At 46.9% G+C, this 18,070-nt stretch overlaps 1 protein-coding gene and 1 long non-coding RNA gene across 6 annotated transcripts in view; one reads left to right on the top strand and one right to left on the bottom strand.

The window, feature by feature from the left end:
* Window positions 1–16,727, bottom strand: part of LOC100912124 (uncharacterized) — a 151,022-nt gene extending 134,295 nt beyond the window's left edge. For both annotated transcript variants that reach the window (XR_001841748.3, XR_596585.4), the window contains exon 1: window positions 16,592–16,727. This is a non-coding gene — a long non-coding RNA (uncharacterized LOC100912124). The remainder of the gene's footprint in view (window positions 1–16,591) is intronic.
* Dapk1 (death associated protein kinase 1) overlaps window positions 13,544–18,070 on the top strand; it is a 161,033-nt gene continuing 156,506 nt past the window's right edge. The window contains exons 1-2 of one of the 4 annotated variants that reach the window (XM_063276328.1): window positions 13,544–13,746; window positions 14,298–14,469. In XM_063276328.1, coding sequence (XP_063132398.1) covers window positions 14,408–14,469 — 62 coding nt within the window. In that variant the 5' untranslated portion in view covers window positions 13,544–13,746; window positions 14,298–14,407. Of the gene's footprint in view, window positions 13,747–13,769; window positions 13,985–14,297; window positions 14,470–18,070 lie in introns of those variants that run through there. The other 3 variants (XM_063276329.1, XM_008771441.4, NM_001107335.2) reach the window with 3 other exon arrangements.

The following is an 18,070-nucleotide window of genomic DNA, read 5'->3' as shown; positions in this document are numbered from 1 at the left end:
ATGTTGGTAAGCATGTAGGCAAAACATTCATGCATAAATGTAAATAAATATTTAAAGAAACCCACCAAGGTGGAGAGTGACTGACGGACACCCAATGTCGGTCTTCTGGCCTCCACGTGTGTGCTGCATGCACATGTGTGCATTTACACACATATTCCAGTCACCAGACCACAGACATTAGGCTCACGACAGCCATCCTCATCGCCTTCTCCCCAAGGAGGAAGCTACGGTCTGTGTAACTACAGCAACTTGCCCCTGTTTGCACAGGATGGAGCTGAGATCTAAAAGGACGTGGCTACCTGCACAGACAGCTCAGGCCCTGAGGACCTGTGCAGCTCCCTCAGCATCATGACCAGGTTTTGTATCCTTGTCTTGCTCTCTGTACTGGAAAGGTGAGAGTGTGAGTTTATAGAGGTAGATGGAGTAAAGAGGTCTCTCCAGAGGGGAATTCTGGGAATAAGTGGGTGGCACTGAGATAACCCCTGAATGACTCAGGGCACGTGCCAGTCAAAAAAAGAAAAGAAAAAAGAAATACTCCTGACAGGAAGCTATAAAACAGGAGGGTAATGCTTGGCCGGCCACTTCCAAAGCCCCTGAGGACCCTGACAGGATTTATTAGATGTCACACACTTTATGTAAAATTATAGGCAGAGGAGAGACACTGAGTGGCCTCTTTCCATCAAAGAGACAGGAAACTATGGGATGAGAGAGAGGCTTTCTCTGATTCATGGAGTTTAGAGAGTAGCCACAACCAGTTAAGCAGTTAGCCACACAGGTCTTGAAGATAGGAGTGTGTTTGTGTGTGTGTGTGTGTGTGTGTGTGTGTGTGTGTGTGTGTATGTGTGTGTGTGAGAATGTGCGCGCACGCGCACGCACATCCATGTGGAGCTTTAAAATATCAATGTAACTGCTGGAGCTAACCATCAGATGAGAGTGTGTGTCTTGGTCACTCTGTATTATTAAAACAGGCTTCAGCAGTATTCACGAAGCCCCAGATCTCTGGTAACTTCCATAAAAAAATGCTCACACTGGCGTGAGGTCTTGAAGAACCTACTGGATCCTTTAAGAAAGGATAAAATGGCGTGGGTGCGTCGCCGAGTTGATAGAGTGCTGCTCATGGGTTTCATACCCAGCATTGCATAAAACCACTCACAGTGGTTTGCACCTATAATCCTAGTGGAGCCATGAAGATTAGGGGGTCAAGGTTAGCCTCCGATACACAGTGAGTTCAAGGCCAGCATGGGCTACATAAGACCTTGTCGGAAGAAAATCTTTAAAGGAAAGAAAAGGAGAAGATAGTGGTTGTATGCTGCTGGGGTAGAACAGAGGCTATGAGTCTGCTGCCCTTTCCCAAGGCAAAGCTCCAGCAGCCTGAAGCATGCAGAAGTCCCCGAAACAGAGCAGGATGGTCCAGACCACTGACTCACAGTGTTAAGGAACAGAGCTAGTAAACCCACTGCTGAGCGTGAGAATAGGGCCAGGCCAGAGCTTGGGGTGGAATAGGAGGAAAGATGCCCCAATTCCACCAGCTCGAAGACAAAGGCAGAAGAAGAAGATGACAGGGTAGGAAGAGGCACAAGTTGTAAGCTTCCTGTTACGGGTGACTTTATATTTTACAGGACAGTATGTGTGGCCCTAGCTCTGTGCCTAGGATGTTTATCACCTGAGACGCGTTACCTCACGTCTCACCGTGAGGGCAATGGCTCAGCGGTGAAGAGATTGCTCCCGCAGCGGGAGGATTTGATTTTAAATCCCTGGAACCCATCTATATATAGCTGGGTACAGTAGCTCAAATCTGTAGTCCTGTTGTTCCAAATGGAGATGGGGAGTTTCTTTAAGTTTGACAGGCCAGCTCTCCTGATGTACACAGGAGCAAACAACATGGAGACCCTGTCAGAAGCAAGATGGAAGGTCAGGACACTTTCACGTGCACACAGTGATATGTGAAACTCCTCGATACATATTCAGAATATCTGCAAGGACATAGGATACATCTAACACATCAGATCTCAGGATATTCTACCTTCCCCCAAGCTGTGGACAGCTCCTTACATGTGGGTGCCACCAGTATTGTTGTCAAGATGACTGAGACCCTGAGAATTTCCTTGGTTTGAAAGGACACCTCAGAGTAGACTTTTTAAATTTCTTTGTTCACAAGGAAGAGTAACCACCATTTTGAAAACACTCGTAGAAATTTGGATTCTAGTCATGTGATACCAGGTCAAGCTACCTTTTTTTTTTTTTTTTTTTTTTTTTGGCCAACAGCAGAACACATACCCAGCTAAACAAGCCACACAAACTGTGTGGCTCCGTGCAACTTCCAACAGAATTTGGTTCCTTTTGGGTCCTGCTTGCCATACCAAAGCAAGTGTCTCTCCGGAGAGAGGGTATGTGTAGAAAAAGCTAAGACCCCAGAAGTCACGACTGTTAATGAAACATGGCACCACACAAGGCGAAGTTAGAACAGAAATTTGATGTTTATCTGGTCACTGTCTCCACACCATCGGACAAAGCACAAACGATTCACATAGAATTGCCCGCTGGAATCGTGTGTGGGGATGTGTTCAAAAGCTGAGGCAGGAGGACCATGAGTTGGAGGCTGGCTTAGATCACAAAAATGAGGCTGTCTCATATAAACAAGTAGATTAAGAGACGTGCCACCAACCTCCCACCTCCCCCTATTGCTGAGGATAGTGATTCGAGAGCCTTATAGGAAGGCAGGACCGTGGAACAGCCTAAGGGTTCGGTCAGATGATTTCATTACCAGCAACACACATGATTCTTTAAGCTAAGGTCTTGACAGGCCAAGCAAAAGCTCCCAGTGTCAATTAACAGATCCTTTCTTCAGGTGGTATGTTTATAGTCACTAAGGAGCGTCCTTGCTAGGTGACATCTTGCCTGTGTTCAGGTACTTCATTGGTAGTGGCCTTGCTTGGAGATAAACACATTGCATTAAATAAAAAGGTGAAATGCTTTTTAAAAATGTGTTTGTGGCCTTGGTGGTGGTAATGGCTTCATAAGGTGCGTTCTTGTCCCCAGACTCCTCAAGCTATTCACACTGGGGGAGGACTGCTTTTCCCAAGATAAGCATACTTCAATAAAATAGTTTTTGTGTGTCATTGCACTTGGAGGTGTCCTTCAGCATAAATTGTGGGCGTATTTTAAATAAATATGCTGTAAATATTGAGGGAGATATTAATTCTGCCATTTCTCTAAGGATTCCCTAAGCCAGATACGGGAAGTTTTTGTTTTTCTTAGGCTGCTTCACAGACAGCTAAGTAGCTTTCTGCGGCACCGAGCAGTGCCCCCTTCAAACTTTCAAGGGCACGTACAACATCATTCTGAAGAACATCTGAGTCTTTTCAAGGCTTTATTGAAATTCTCTCATTCTAAGTGCACAATCCAGTGATGTTCGGTACAATTTGCATCTTCTTGGGAAGATCATCTTCCAGGTCTGTTTCTCCCAGTCCTGCATAGTCTTTCTGTCTCTCTGTCCATCTGTCTGGTTGCTGCAGCTCCCAGGTTACACGTTTGTACAGGATGCCCAGTGCTCGCTCGCTAGAACTCTGGTTGAAAGGTCTGCTTCCCCTACTCATATTTTAACAGTATCTGGTCCTTTCCACTCTGCATCCAGAATACTGATACATTCTACCCAGCTTAACCTATTCGCCATGACAGCGTGCTCCCTCCCAACCAGAAGCCAAACGCTTGCTGTTGAGCCTATTGCCATCAGAGATCAAAATGGTTATATTCCAGTAGCAAAACGTAACGCTTTTGATATGTTTTTTCTTGTCTGCTTGGCAGCTGTACAACCTATGGGTCATCAGGAAAGATGGATGTCGCTCACCATTTGAAAGGTCCATGGAGTTCGTACCTTTGCATTGGCTTCTTAAACAGCTCGCTGTGTGGTTTCGGAGCCAACAGATCTAATTTAGTGCCACCGAGATGCACTCTGGAAATAGAACTGTTACGTTTTCAATTACCATACAGCAAAAAGAAAATTCAATTATCAACAGCAAAGAGGGTGGGGGGAGGAGAGGGAAGGAGGCAGAAAGAAACAACTTCGGCTTCAGTCATCCCTTGTCTCCAGATCCTCCTGCAGATACCCGGATCCCTGGGTGCTCCAGGCTCTGTAGCTCATATGGAGTCTACACACCGGCGTTCTCCACTTCTACCCAGTAGAGGTTCCATTACCCGTGCAGTGAGAATGTTTCATATGAGTCATGTTATAAGCTAGGGAATGAAAGCAGGAAGAAAGCCTGGTGTGTGCACCAGAGACACTGGATGCCCCTGGTACTGGAGGAACAGGCAGTTGTGAGCTGCCCCATGTGGAAACCAGCTCAGGACCTCTGTGAGCCAATGCTCTTAAGTGCTGAGCCGTCCTTCCAGCCGCTAGCTACTTATTTTGGAGTTCCTCAAGCTTGTTTTGACCATGTGTGTTGCTTTGAATGAGGAATGTCCCCCAGAGGCTCATATATTTGAAAATGTGGTCCTCAATTGATGTTGCTATTTGGGGAGGTTATGGGATGTTTATGACATGAAGCCGGACTGGGACCACCTTTGAGAGTTCACAACCTGGCTCCAAAGGTCAATTTGTTCTCTCTGTTTCCTATGTGTACTGGCTGGTTCTGTGTGTCAACTTAACATAAGCTGGAGTTATCATAGAGAGAGGAGCCTCCCTTGAGGAAATGCCTCCATGAGATACAGCTGTAAGGTGTTTCCTCAATTAGTGATCAAAGGGTGGGAGGATACATTGTGGGTGGTGCCGTCCCTGGGACTGGCTGTCTTGGGTTCTATAAGGGAACAAATTAAGCAAGCCAGGGGAAGCAGGCCAGTAAGTAACATCCCTCCATGGCCTCTGCATCAGCTCCTGCTTCCTGACCTGCTTGAGATCCGGTCCTGACTTCCTTTGGTGATGAACAGCAATGTGGAAGTGTGAGCTGAATAAATCCTTTCCTCTCCAATTAGCTTCTTGGTCATGATGTTTGTGCAGGAATACAGACCCTGACTGAGACACTATGTGGGGTTGAGATGTGATCCCTCAGCTGCCTGCCCCTGATGCCATGCCTCCCCTCTGATTAGGGACAGCTGGCCCTTTGGATCCTTAAAGGAAAAGATCCTCTTTTTCAGGTTGCTGCTAGTCACGGTATTATCGAAGCAGAAATGTAAGTGTTACAATGTGGAACACTTTTTCTCACAGACTACTCCCATTAGCCCGAGAAGGAACTTCATGCAACTTTGGAGATCATAATAAACTCCTAAAAGACAGACATGCCGCCAAAGAAGATGGACAGGTAATGAACAAACATGTGAAAAAATGTTCCCACCACAAGCCACCAGGAAACATCTACTAAAACAACCAAAGAGCACTGCATGTCAGTTAGAGCGGCGAGTGTCAAACACTGACTGCGCTGATGCTTGCAAGGCTGTGGGAGTCTCTTTTCTGGTGGAACACTGTGTGGCTCAATTTGCCACTTCCTTACAGAATTCAATATATTCTTGTTATAGGATGCAGCCACCTACTCTTTCTTATTTACCCGATGTCTTAGTTAGGGTTTTATTGCTGTGAACAGACACCATGACCAAGGCAACTCTCATAAGGACAGCATGTAATTGGGGCTGGCTTTCAGGTTCAGAGGTTCAGTCCGTTATCATTAAGGCAGGAACATGGTAGCATCCAGGCAGGCATGGTGCAGGAGGAGCTGAGAGTTCTACATCTTCATCTGAAGGCTGCTAGCAGAATACTGACTTCCAGCTAAGCAGCTAGAATGAGGGTCTTACAGCCCACACCCACAGTGACACACCTACTCTAACAAGGCCACATCTATTCCAACATGGCCACACCTTTTTTTTTTTTTTTTTTTTATTAACTTGAGTATTTCTTATATACATTTCGAGTGTTATTCCCTTTCCCGGTTTCCGGGCAAACATCCCCCTCCCCCCTCCCCTTCCTTATGGGTGTTCCCCTCCCAACCCTCCCCCCATTGCCGCCCTCCCCCCATAGACTAGTTCACTGGGGGTTCAGTCTTAGCAGGACCCAGGGCTTCCCCTTCCACTGGTGCTCTTACTAGGGTATTCATTGCTACCTATGGGGTCAGAGTCCAGGGTCAGTCCATGTATAGTCTTTAGGTAGTGGCTTAGTCCCTGGAAGCTCTGGTTGCTTGGCATTGTTGTACTTTTGGGGTCTCGAGCCCCTTCAAGCTCTTCCAGTTCTTTCTCTGATTCCTTCAATAGGGGACCTATTCTCAGTTCAGTGGTTTGCTGCTGGCATTCGCCTCTATATTTGCTGTATTCTGGCTGTGTCTCTCAGGAGCGATCTACATCCGATGGCCACACCTTCTAATAGTGTCACTCCCTGGGCCGAGCATATTCAAACCATCACATCAGACTTAGCTGAAAATGCACATCAGCACATGAATATTTTTTAGTAGTTGTATTCATTGTTATCAGACTTAGAGACAACCAAGATGACTGACCTGTGGTAGGTAAGTCAACTCAGAGACCAGTTCAGAGAAAGAAATGTTACTCAGCAATAGAAAATGAGCTACCCAGCCTTGAAGAAAGATGGAGGGATTTTAAAAGCATGTTACTAAGCTAAGAAGATTATACGTTCTTTGATTTCAACAATATGATATTGTGGGAGAGCAAAACTGTGTTATAAAATCAATGGTTCCAAAGACTGGGAAGGGTGGGGATGAGTAAGCAGCTACAGAGGATTTGGGGCTTCTGTGGAGCCTGCTGGGGCAAGCGCCAGATAGGAATCTATGCCAGTGTTTACAGAAAGCTGGGATACTGAAGTTAACTCTTGCTGATGATGAGTCAGGGTCCGGGAAAGTTGGGGACACTGCGCATGTGCCAGCTCAGTGTTACACAAAGGAAACATTGTAACAGTTTAAAAAAACTGAGGATACCCTTGAGCTTATTTTCCTGCCTCCATTTTTAAGTGCTGGGACTGTGGGCATGCAACATTGTATGTGATTTACCACTGAACTGTGGATCAAAGTCTGGGCCTCCTGCATGATAACAAAGCACTGTGGTGCTTTGAATAAGAATGTCCCCCACAGGCTCCCCTATTTGAATACCAGCTGGTAGCGCTTTGTGGGGAGCGTTAGGAGGTGGGGCCTTGCTGGAGGAAGTGTCTCTGGGCAGGCTTTGATATTGAACTCTCCCTTCACTTCCAGTTCCCTTCTTTCTGGATTCCCATTTATTTGCAGACTGAAGGGGTGCATTCTCAACTTCCTGCTGCGCTGTTTCCCTGGTTCCATTGATGGTCATCCCTCTGGAACCGGAAGACCAATACGCTCTTCTCTTTTTGTTACGTCTGGTTACAGTGTTTTCCCATGGGGGCAAAAAAGAAACTAGTGCAAAATATTCAACAATCCAAAGGCACCCCAACCAGACAACATTCTTGATTTAGAAGATGTAACTCAACTCTATGTCTGAAGAAAGCCTGGGAACAAATCTGCATGCATTTTATGGTATAAAAGTCACCAGCGTGGGTGGGTGAGTTTTTAATCAGTGTCTTTTGCTGAAGCTTTCGTGTCTTGGGGCATTTCCTCTTCTCTCGTGCCAACAGTCTCATGTTCTGGACACCCAATGGGCCCAGGGTTATGGCATCGTCTATTCCTTCAGCCGCAGATGGATGTTCAGGGATGCTTGTTGCATGCAATAGTGATTTGGTGTCCCCATTCCACTGGCTCATTTCTATCCGAACAGCTCAGTGAGTTAGAGTTTTGTTATCAGCCTCAGGCAATTATAAATCCACTTTTCTGATGACCTGGGAAAGGTCATCGATTATTCTTTTTTGAGGGACCTTTAACATTTTTTTTTCATTTCTTTTTTTCGGAGCTGGGGACCGAATGCAGGGCCTTGCGCTTGCTAGGCAAGCACTCTACCACTGAGCTAAATCCCCAACCCCGACCTTTAACATTTTAAAATTTATTTTATGTGCATGCATGCTTTCCCACCTGCTCATTTGTGCACAGTGTGTGTGCATGGTGCCCCAAGAGGCCAGAAGATAGCATCGGATCCACTGTAACTGCGGTTACAGTTGTTAGTTATCTAGTTGCCGGGAATCAAAGCCAGATCCTTACGGAAGGGTAGCCAGAGCTCTTAAACACTGAGCCATCTCTCCAGCCCCATGGTACCTTTATATTTAACAATTTAATAATAAGCATTTGTAACTAAACTGAGGGAGGAACAGTGAAAGCAATCGAGATATTTTTGTTTATGTTTCAGTCAAAAGAGTACATCCCTGTCTAGCAACCATTCGTGCAAACAGCAGACGCTTGGTGCAAGGCCTCCTAAGCGGTATTGAGGAATCTGATAGAATCTCACTGCTACAGAGAACTTTCCTAAGAGAGACAAATTAGGTCACACATTCTTGGACAGATATTCAGTAACTGGCCCATGCCAAGAACTTCCAAACTCTTCCAAGAATTTTGGAAGACAGCCTCCAAACTCTTAAGGTCAACACAGTTATTAAACAATGGATAGTGTCTGTTCTATTCAGCACACTATTCCATTTCTATGTTTACGTGTTTATTTAGTTATTTATGGTTTTAAGTCTCATGATGCCTCTGGCTTTAAATCACTAGGTAGTCAAGACGGACCCAAAATTGAAATCTTCCTGCCTCTCAGCCTTCCACATATAGCGATTTTAGGTGTGCAACACCAGGCTTTACCATACTCTTTTTTTTTAAAAGATTTATTTATTTACTTAATATATATATAAGCACACTGTAGCTGTCTTCAGACACACCCAACCCCATTACAGGTGGTTGTAAGCCACCATGTGGTTGCTGGGATTTGAACTCAGGGAACTCAGGACCTCTGGAAGAGCAGTCAGTGCTCTTAACCGCTGAGCCATCTCTCCAGCCCTTTACCAGGGCTCTTAACTAGAACCTTTGATACAGTGACATCGCATTGTGTGTGAATCCATACCTGCCTGTCACCAATAAGGTGCCAGGTGACATGTGCAGTCTAGTCGCTCTTCCTAATTTGGCTCCATAGAGATTAGCCTCCAAAACCTGGTTTCACGTGACACAGGAAAGAGTTGAATGAGTAGCCACTGACAGGAGCTGTCACTGCTCCTCCTGCCAGTCAGGAGCAGTCAGTACTGGCTCCTCCTCCCGAAGGTATATGCTTCTGGGCGTGTCCTTACACTATCTCATCATTAAAATTTACTCAGAGATAAGAGAAATAGCAAAACCATAAAAATTCAAACTTCAAGACAAATAGCCTCGCATATACATGTAAGCGTGTGTTTGCATGTAGTCTCTATACGAAGCAGGAGCATCAAAGGTATGAGAACCAAGTTCCTGGTCTGAGAATGTTGCATTAAATGTGTCAGCAACATCAACAAGTTTTGCTCTCCTTGCAAATCTTCCAGCTGACAGGAGCTTTTGGGGGCGGGGAGGTGGGATTTATAGCATGTTTGCCTTTTTTTAAAAGCTATGTTTCTATAAATCCTACCGGAGCTCCGTGAATGGGACCGTAAATCATGTCACTGGCTTGAGTAAGGAGGCTTTTAGTTCCTGAACCGTGCCAGGACACCCAGAGGCTTTCATTGTGATTGGGTCTCGTGCAATATTTAATACCCATCCTCGGAGAAAGGAGAGATTTTGATGTGGACTGAAAATATTTTAACCATAATTTCTGCTGAAAGGAAAATAAATAGAAATCAATGTTGTGAGGTCTGATGGCTTTACAGAGGTCCATTAGTCACCACAGAGGAGAAAAAGTAGACTCAAAGGGGGGAAAAGCAACTCTCTTCACTAAATCAACGGGGATGTAAGTTCTAGTTTTACATGTGGGCATGATTGGCACATCCAGTTCTAATGAGGGCATAAGACTGAGCGCTCGTTTCTGGATTTCATTTCAATAATAAATCAAAACCAGAAACCTGAGGGAGAGGAAGTGGGAGCAGAGAAACGCGGCAGGCAAAAGCACATACGGCTTTCACCCTGGCCTCACAAATACCCAGGGAGACCCGGCAGACAAGTGGAGACTTGAAGTCAAGTTTCAAGCGGAGTATCCCTTTCTCCGGGCAGGAAAGGAGCAGTGTCTGTGGTTTTCTATCTTTTGGAACCCTCTCGTGAGTTGTCTCTACTAATCTTCTTAAAATTCAAATTGGAAAAGCTCCGTCACTTCTTCATGTTGACCTGTCTCTCCTTGCTGCCTGGGTTCTGGTCGCTTAAAGAAGCCCGAGGGTCACAGTCTGTGACTTTCATGTGACTTTCTGCCCTGCCGCCTTCCACCTCCATCATAAAAGTTTTGCAGACCAGCTCTAAAGGAGGGAAGAGCTAGAAGGGCTATTTGAGGTGTGGTGTGGTGGGGTTGCATTTAGCATAGTGTGAGTTTGTTCACATCAGCCTCTCCAGACTGTGAGCCATCATCTCTCCACTGAGCCACCTCTTCAATGAGACTCTCTAGCGCCCCCTACCTCCCAGTCTGTGATAGCACACCCCCAAGCCCAACTTCCGGTCTTTGCTTGCGTGACCCTACCCTCAGTCTGTGGAGGCCATGTGGGGCATTGGACGTCCTGGAACTTGAGTTACAGGTGGTCCGAGCGGCCTGATGTGGGTTCTGGGAAGTGAGTTACGGTCCTCTGGAATAGCAGCATCAAGCTCTCTTAACTGTGGAACCATCTCTCCAGTTCCAAGGAAAGTACTTTTAACAACGAACCTAGGTGCAGAAGTGTTCCGCGTGGTGTCTTTTAAAAATATCCACTCTTGGTGCTAGAGAGATGACTTAGTGGTTCAGAGCTCTGGCTGCTCTTCCAGAGGACTGGGGTCCACTTCCCAGCACCTTCATTTTGTTTTACAACCACCCATAACTCCAGTTTTAGGGAATCCAATGCCTTCTTCTTGCCTAGTGCCTTCACAGGCACTAGGGGTACACATGTATATTCTGCTGCGCACGTCAACAGCTAATTTGAAAAAAACCACATAAGAATGTAGTGACTCCATCCTATGGCACACAACTGGGTCCTTGAATGGAGCTTAGTCCAACTCCCTGCAAACAGGAAGAGAGTCTTCACTGCAATAAATCCCTGCGCTCTCTCAGGTTATTATAGCCAGTTGTTTTACTCAGACGAATGAAGCTATGAAAGGATGTTAGCCTGAAATCCATCCTGTGGTTTAACGTTAACCTCCATGATTGTCATAGCCCTTAGCATGCATTATAAATTATAAATTCGTGTGGTCATCCTTTGCAGCTTGAGTCTCGTAACGCGTGGGTTCTTGTCTTCTAGGAACGAGATGTGTTCCGTGGTGTTGTTTTGGCTTAGAACATTACACGAAAATCAACGCCAAATATTCTGGTGTATTACATAACGCACACAGGTTATCTCTTTAGATTTGCTTAGGTGATGAAAACGTATTATTGCCCCCTTGTGCCTTGTTTCCTTTATTTTGTTCAGTGTGTGTGTGTGTGTGTGTGTGTGTGTGTGTGTGTGTGTTGTTCAGAGGACACGCTTCTGCACTCACTTCTGTCTTTCCACTGTGACTTCTGAGGATCAAACTTAGCTTGTCAGGCTTCTGTGGCAAGCACCCTTACCTGCTAAGCCATCTCACTTGCCTTTGTCCCCGTTTCAGGGGTGGTAAAACTGAGGCTAAGAACATTAGAAACCGGAAAAGGCTGGTTTATGTAACTGTGTAAAGATTCAGCGAGAGGATAATTTCTCCAGCCTTGACCTGGTGCGCTTTCAAAGAGACATTTCCTTTAGCCTTCTCCTAATTCCTTTAGCTTCTCCTGGATTTCTTATGTGGTGATCTAGTGCTGCACAATAAATCACCCTACAATAATAACTCATAGGACTTGAGCTAGAAGCTGTTAAGTGTATGATGGCTGGCTGGGTGAGTGCGCCCCAATGGCTAGGGCATCTCCTTGGCTCCTCTGATCTCTGACTTTACAGGGCATGTCCAGGAGAAACTCACTGAAAGGCCATAGAATAAGAATGAGGGTTGTGGGTGGGAGGAAGGAACTAACACTGGAAAGAAACCACCCAGGGTGGCTACCCCAGATTTTGTTTCAAACTATGAGGGTGAGGGTTGAGGTCCATCTCCATGGAAAGGAGCACTAAAATCCTTTGGACTGGAGGAAAGCCAAGGAATCAGACATTGTTTTAAATTACCACGATTGCCCTTTCGAAAAGATTTGTCTGAATCGGTACAGAGCCGAGTGAATCATTCCTCCGAGCTCCTTCAGCTGGTAGATGGCCTCATAAATATTGGATGAAGATTTATAACTCTAAATTCCATGCTGCTTCTTCGTGACACCAGAAAAAAAATGTCTTCTGACCAGCCCTGACAGCCCCAAGTAGATCTAATCCTTTTCAGTGGCCTTGGAAAATAAGTTTCACCCCGTTTTTCATTTTTTTCTTCAACAGATGTATTTATTCATTTGCGTGCTTTCCAAGTAAATCCCCTTTTTATTTGTTTTTTTCTTTTAGTTGCCGTGGTTGTTTTTTTGTATTTTTTTTTTTTTTTGTATTTGTCAATTCTCAAGATCCTTTTGTGTTGTTGGTCCTAGCACTTAGGTCAGTATCACCTCCTAATCTCATTCTTTTATCGTGCCCTCTGGGCTCTTTCCTTGGGCCATTAGGAATACCTTTTTTCCTGTTTGTGTTTGGAGACCTGCACTCCAGCCTCACCTCCAACTTGTTGTACAGCTGAGGCTGGCTTAAGCTCCTGATCTTCCTGCCTCCTTCACCCATGTGCTGGAATTACAGGTGTGCTCTACCACTCCTAGCTGGGGACCTAGTTTAGATTAGAATCTGATACATGGCCAGAGGAACATTCTTTCGCCTCGCTTTGTTCTTTGAGGCCCAAGCCTCCAGAGTTGAAACAACTGTTGAATACAGAGTTTGAGCAGTGGTGTGGATAGGAACTCCGGGCGGTGTTCACGAATGCACACTGGGAGTTCTAGGCAGCAGGATAGAATCCCTTTTAGGAACGTTATTAAGCCAGGAGCACCCGGAGAGACCTAATGAAAAACGTGTAAATACTGGTTTCACAGGTGGACCTAGAGTGTCTGTGTAGATTGTAGACTGGCTAGTACACAACAGTCCAACGCAAAGCAAATGGATCCTGTCCTGACCTAAAAACAACCAACCAAAACCAAAACCAAGCAAGAACCAACTGTTTCAATGTAACAAAGTAACTGGTTCACTGAAGTTTTCTATAACCCGATAGATCCAAAGCACCATCATTTGGACATGTACCTAATATAAAGACATGCCTACGGCGATTTTCATTCTTAGTTACACACTGTCATAAACAGTGTCTGGTGGGTATTGTACGCTCAACACAGCTCAGGCAGGACTCGCTGTGTTTCAACTGAGCAACCATAGCACTGACAGGACTCCCGACCTTTGTTGGGCCTCTGAGATCTCAACATTTTTCTTCCTGGATCTCAGGCGTCTCGGCTCAAAACACTCATCGGGTGACGCCCCCTCTGATGAGGTCCCTGCTGTCCTCTCTCGGTTTTTGTTGTCAACACAGAAGAACAGAGCGACCTCATTTATAAGCTATTTATTTGCTATCGTTTCCATCAGGGTGTGGGCGTCTCCCGGGGCAGGACTTTATTGATTTCTGTTTGAAACCTGCTGTATTTTTTTGTGGTTTTCCTGACGCGAAGCACGTCGTCTGGCCCACACGGATCCTTGGGTTCACACTCTGGGGGACGAAAGCCTCCGGCTTCTTCGAAGCGGGCGGCAGAGGGCAGCCGGGCGCCGAGTCACAGGTGGGGCGCGCGCTCGGTGCGGGCGAGTGGGTGTGTGCGGGGTGCGCGCGGCCGGGCGGGAGCGCGGACCGGGAGGAGCCGCGAGCGCAGCGGAGGAGGAGGGCGCTGAAGAGGTGGTGGCTGTGTCCCCGCGGGGCCGAGCTGCGCCCGACTCACGGAGCGGAGGCCACTCGGAGCTCCCCCGGATCCGGACCCGCCGCGGGGATCAGGGCGCTCGGAGCGAGAGGTGCGGGGCCGGGTGAGTGGCCGCCGCAGGCAGTGGGAGGAGCGGGAGGGCGGCCCGGCGCCGGGCGGGGGAACAGGTGGCCGGGCCAGGCGCTTTGTGTCCCTTCCCTGAGCTGTCCCGGAGTCGTCCGGAGGCGGAGGCAGGAGTCTGGGGACCGCAGGCATGGGGCTGGGGCGCGGCAGTGCGGGATGTGGGGGTCCCCCAGCCCAGACTTAACAAAGGGCGCGTGGTCCCAGCCCGCTGGAGGCCTCGAGATCAGGACCGAGCCCGGGGACCCCGATTTTCTTGGGGTTTACCGTTTCATTCTTCTCTCCATGTCTTTCAGAGGTCTGCGGCTTGGTGCATGAGGGGCCCGCAGCGGCGCGGCGACGGTGGGGATGGTTCGGGCCGCGGAGCCGGAGTGGCCTGGGCTTTGGTGAGGCGTGACAGTCTATCATGACTGTGTTCAGGCAGGAAAACGTGGACGACTACTACGACACCGGCGAGGAACTGGGCAGGTACCAGGAAGGGGTGGCGGAAGCGCGCGGTGTGTGTGTTGGGGGCTGTGCGCGGTAAACAGATGCTGCTTAAATCGGGCATGTCCCTGGCTGGCCCTTCTTTGAGATGTGCGAATGGTAGAGGAATCGGTGCTTTACCAGCTAAGGCCAGGGTCCAGGAATAAACTGTCTGATCTTAGGGGTGGAGTGGCAGCCTACAGTGCAGTTGCTGTCCACAGGGTATGGTCAGAACCCCCGGATAAGAACAGGCTTCATTGTGTGCACTACCAGCTCCTGTCAGCCTTCACCCTTCTGAGACAATAAGGCAAACGCAAAGAGTCTAACTGCAAACTGGAGGGACCGCCTATGTGTGATTTAAGCAGAGTACAAGTTAATTATTGGGCACTTAAAAAATTAATACTCTCCCCTCGTACTGAATTCTCAGTGCAACACCAGCCAGGATTGGGAGGCAGGCGTGGAATTTGCCAGATGTTGGCCTTGGATTTTGAAACTTCTTCCAACCAGGAATTTGATTCCTGGCTTGGTAGTGGTGGCTTCGGTGTCATTTATGGTGGCTGTCTAGATTCAGAGCGTACCAACACGCTGTGGGGGGATAAGAGGCTGATGAGAGTGTGTTAGTGTCTAGGTGCACAAAGAAAATTTCACTGGGAGCCCTTGATGACTGCTGGGTAACTTTTCCCATTAGCCCACCGAGTGCATTGATCTCTGCTTTATGTGAGCAAAGAGCCCAGTGCTCACACCTAGATTTAAAAATTGTCTTGTGGAATTTGTTTATTGGCATTGGGACAGAAGCAGGCAAACAGGCTTATAAGCAAACGTAGGGGTGATTACTCACACAGAGTGTGTGTATTGAAGTTTGTATTTTTCCATATATACCCCATGGTCTCATAACAAGCTTCTTTTTTTTTTTCCTTCACGGAAAGGAAATTAAAAAAAAAAGGGGGTGGGGAGACCAACACCCTCTATTACCCAATAGGATTCTGAAAGATGTCTAGCCAAAACTTTAAAATAATTCAGATTGCCCAGGAAAGAAAGAGGTCTAAAGAGTTACTCTCCAGGATGTGTATGTGTATGGTCAGTGTAGCCTTGAGGCATCTGTGGGGCCTGTGCCGAGGAAGACAGCACTGTTATCTTAAATCTTAGTAAGTAAATGAAAGGCAGGGTTCTGAAAGATCACATTTCATGAAGATGCTGAAGACCGAGGCTGAGAGTGTGCAGTTGAAGCACTTGGTTTAACTGGAATTCAGCTTCTCTCTTCCTGTGTGTTTACAGCACGATGAGTGTGTGTGTGTGTGCGTTGTGTGTGTGTGTGTGGTTAAAAAAAATAAAAAGGGTGGGGGAGAAAGGGTTTGATACCATTTCTGTGAGGCTAACAAGTTTTATAAGGTATCTAGCAAAAAGGAATGGGTAAAAACTAGGTGAGATGATTGTTTTATGAATAAAATGTATTACTTTGTTTCCTTTAAAATCCTTTCATGGATCAAGCGGAAGGGGAAGGGGAAAGAGAAGGGGAAGGAGAAGTGGAGGGGGTGGGGCTTCCCTGCGGTTAGCAAGTGGATTTTTGATCTTCACTATGCGGTTGTGATGACAAGGGTGGCTGTTTGCTCATTTGTCCCTAAAATGTTTCCATCTGATATCGGCTCTTGTCTACTTTTCTGTGTCTAACTGTTCTCCACAAAAGAGTAATTGATGAGTTGTTTACTTAATAATTCATGCGACCTAGGAATTTCAAAGAGGTGCTCTGGAGTAATTGGGAGTTGAGATTTTTACACACGTCCATCTATTGTGATAGCTGCTCTTGTTTTTGCCAAAAAGGTGAAGCACTTGGTTGGCTTTTCCTAAGGCTCTGCCACAACCTGTGGTTTTTTTGTCCTGTCTCGGACATCTTCAGTTCTGCCAAAGCAGCTTTGAGGTGAGGCGCACAGGCAGAGAAGATGTGACACGCATGATGTCATGTGTCTCTGCGAGACTGGGGGTGGAAGGAGGGGCTCACAGACAGAGAAATGAAAATAGACAGGTATGTGGCCTGAATGCATGGTTGTTTAAGTTAGGGTTTTACTGCTGTGAACAAACACCATGACTAAAGCAAGTCTTATAAAGGGTAACATTGGGGCTGGCTTACAGGTTCAGAGGTTCAGTCTAGTATCCTCAAGACAGGAACATGGCAGCGTCCAGGCAGGCATGGTGCAGGAGGAGCTGAGAGTTCTACATCTTCGTCCGAAGGCTGCTAGTGAAAGACTGACTTCCAGGCAGCTAGGATGAGGGTCTTAAAGCCCATACCCATAGTGACACACCTACTCCAACAAGACCACACCTACTCCAACAGGGCCACACCCTCTAATAGTGCCAAGCATATATGAAGCATCACACAAGGTGATGTTAAGCTCTGAGCTGTGAACTGCAGAGAAGAGCTTTAAGTAGACTAGCATTCAGAGTTTAAAACTTTATTTATGAGCCTATGTGTCTGACTCATAAGTGCAGGTGCCTATAGAGCCCAGAAGAGGGTACTGGATCTTTCCAAGATGGCGTTGTAGGCAGTTATGAGAAACCTGAAGAGAGTGCTGGGTATTGAACTTGTGTCTTCTAGAATTGCTGCAAGCCCTTGCCTTGAAGCCATTTCTCTAGCCCCATCTAGGCTTCTTTAGTGATCCTTAAATACAGCTGTTCATCACATGAGTGGGCCCAGAAAATCCTTATCTGGAAGAGAAAGGATGAGTATTAGGGAAGTAGATCACACTATTGTGATTTAACTTGGAAAAACCCGGAGGGTGTGGCTTTTGAATTCGTGCTCTTGGATCTGTTATTGCAGAACTTCTTGTTGACTCCCAAGAACTTTAAAACTACCATGGCTTTCATCCAGAGTGACAGATGTGATCAATCACCAGACAGAAAAGCTACACCAAAACCCAACTTAGCATTTTGATGGCTCTCTGACCTCCCAGGTCATTCACTGATAAGCCCGTAGAACCTGTGAAAAGCAAGTCATTTAAGTCAAATAAGGTACAAACCAGAACAGGTCATCCATAGGATTGGCCTGGGCGGGTAAGTGTCTGAGGCAGGCTGATGGCTCCATGGATCTCTCAGGACCTCTCATTTGTTTACCAGTTTGAGGAGGGGGCCTGCTTTGTGACAAGGGTCTTTCCTGGTGGAGACAGAAAAGTCTGTAGCTGACTTTGGCCTTTCTGATTCAGATTACTCTGGCTCTGGGCTAGAGCTCTGTACTCCAAGCAGAAGCAGGGACAGGGCAGAGGAGCCCTTCACTGCTAACTCGAGGAGGCTGTCTAGCATTTCTTGCCCTTTCCTGAGGGGCTGAACATGGTGCTCTTTCCACGGCATACAGTGTTCCCCAAGAGGAGTTCTGATGAAAGCATCTCTCAGTACTGCCATGCTTAGGTTGTTTTAATAGCCCAGTGTATCCCAGCATCTTTTCTCAGCTGGGGCTTTGAGCAGCTGCTTGCTGGCTTGCCCACCACTGGCCCTGGTTTAAACTCTTGGCCATCACTGAGCTTGACTTGTGGGTTTTCTCAGTACCTCCTTGTCCGCTGCTTGGCTGAGGGACTGGCCCTGTCTTCAGTTTCATGGTCTGATCTTATTGGGTCTT

The sequence above is a fragment of the Rattus norvegicus genome, chromosome 17 (genome assembly GCF_036323735.1).
Source record: "Rattus norvegicus strain BN/NHsdMcwi chromosome 17, GRCr8, whole genome shotgun sequence".
Classification (NCBI taxonomy): Eukaryota; Metazoa; Chordata; class Mammalia; order Rodentia; family Muridae; genus Rattus; species Rattus norvegicus.
The sequence above is the reverse complement of the archived record's forward strand: the minus strand, read 5'-3'. Positions and strand labels throughout refer to the sequence as shown.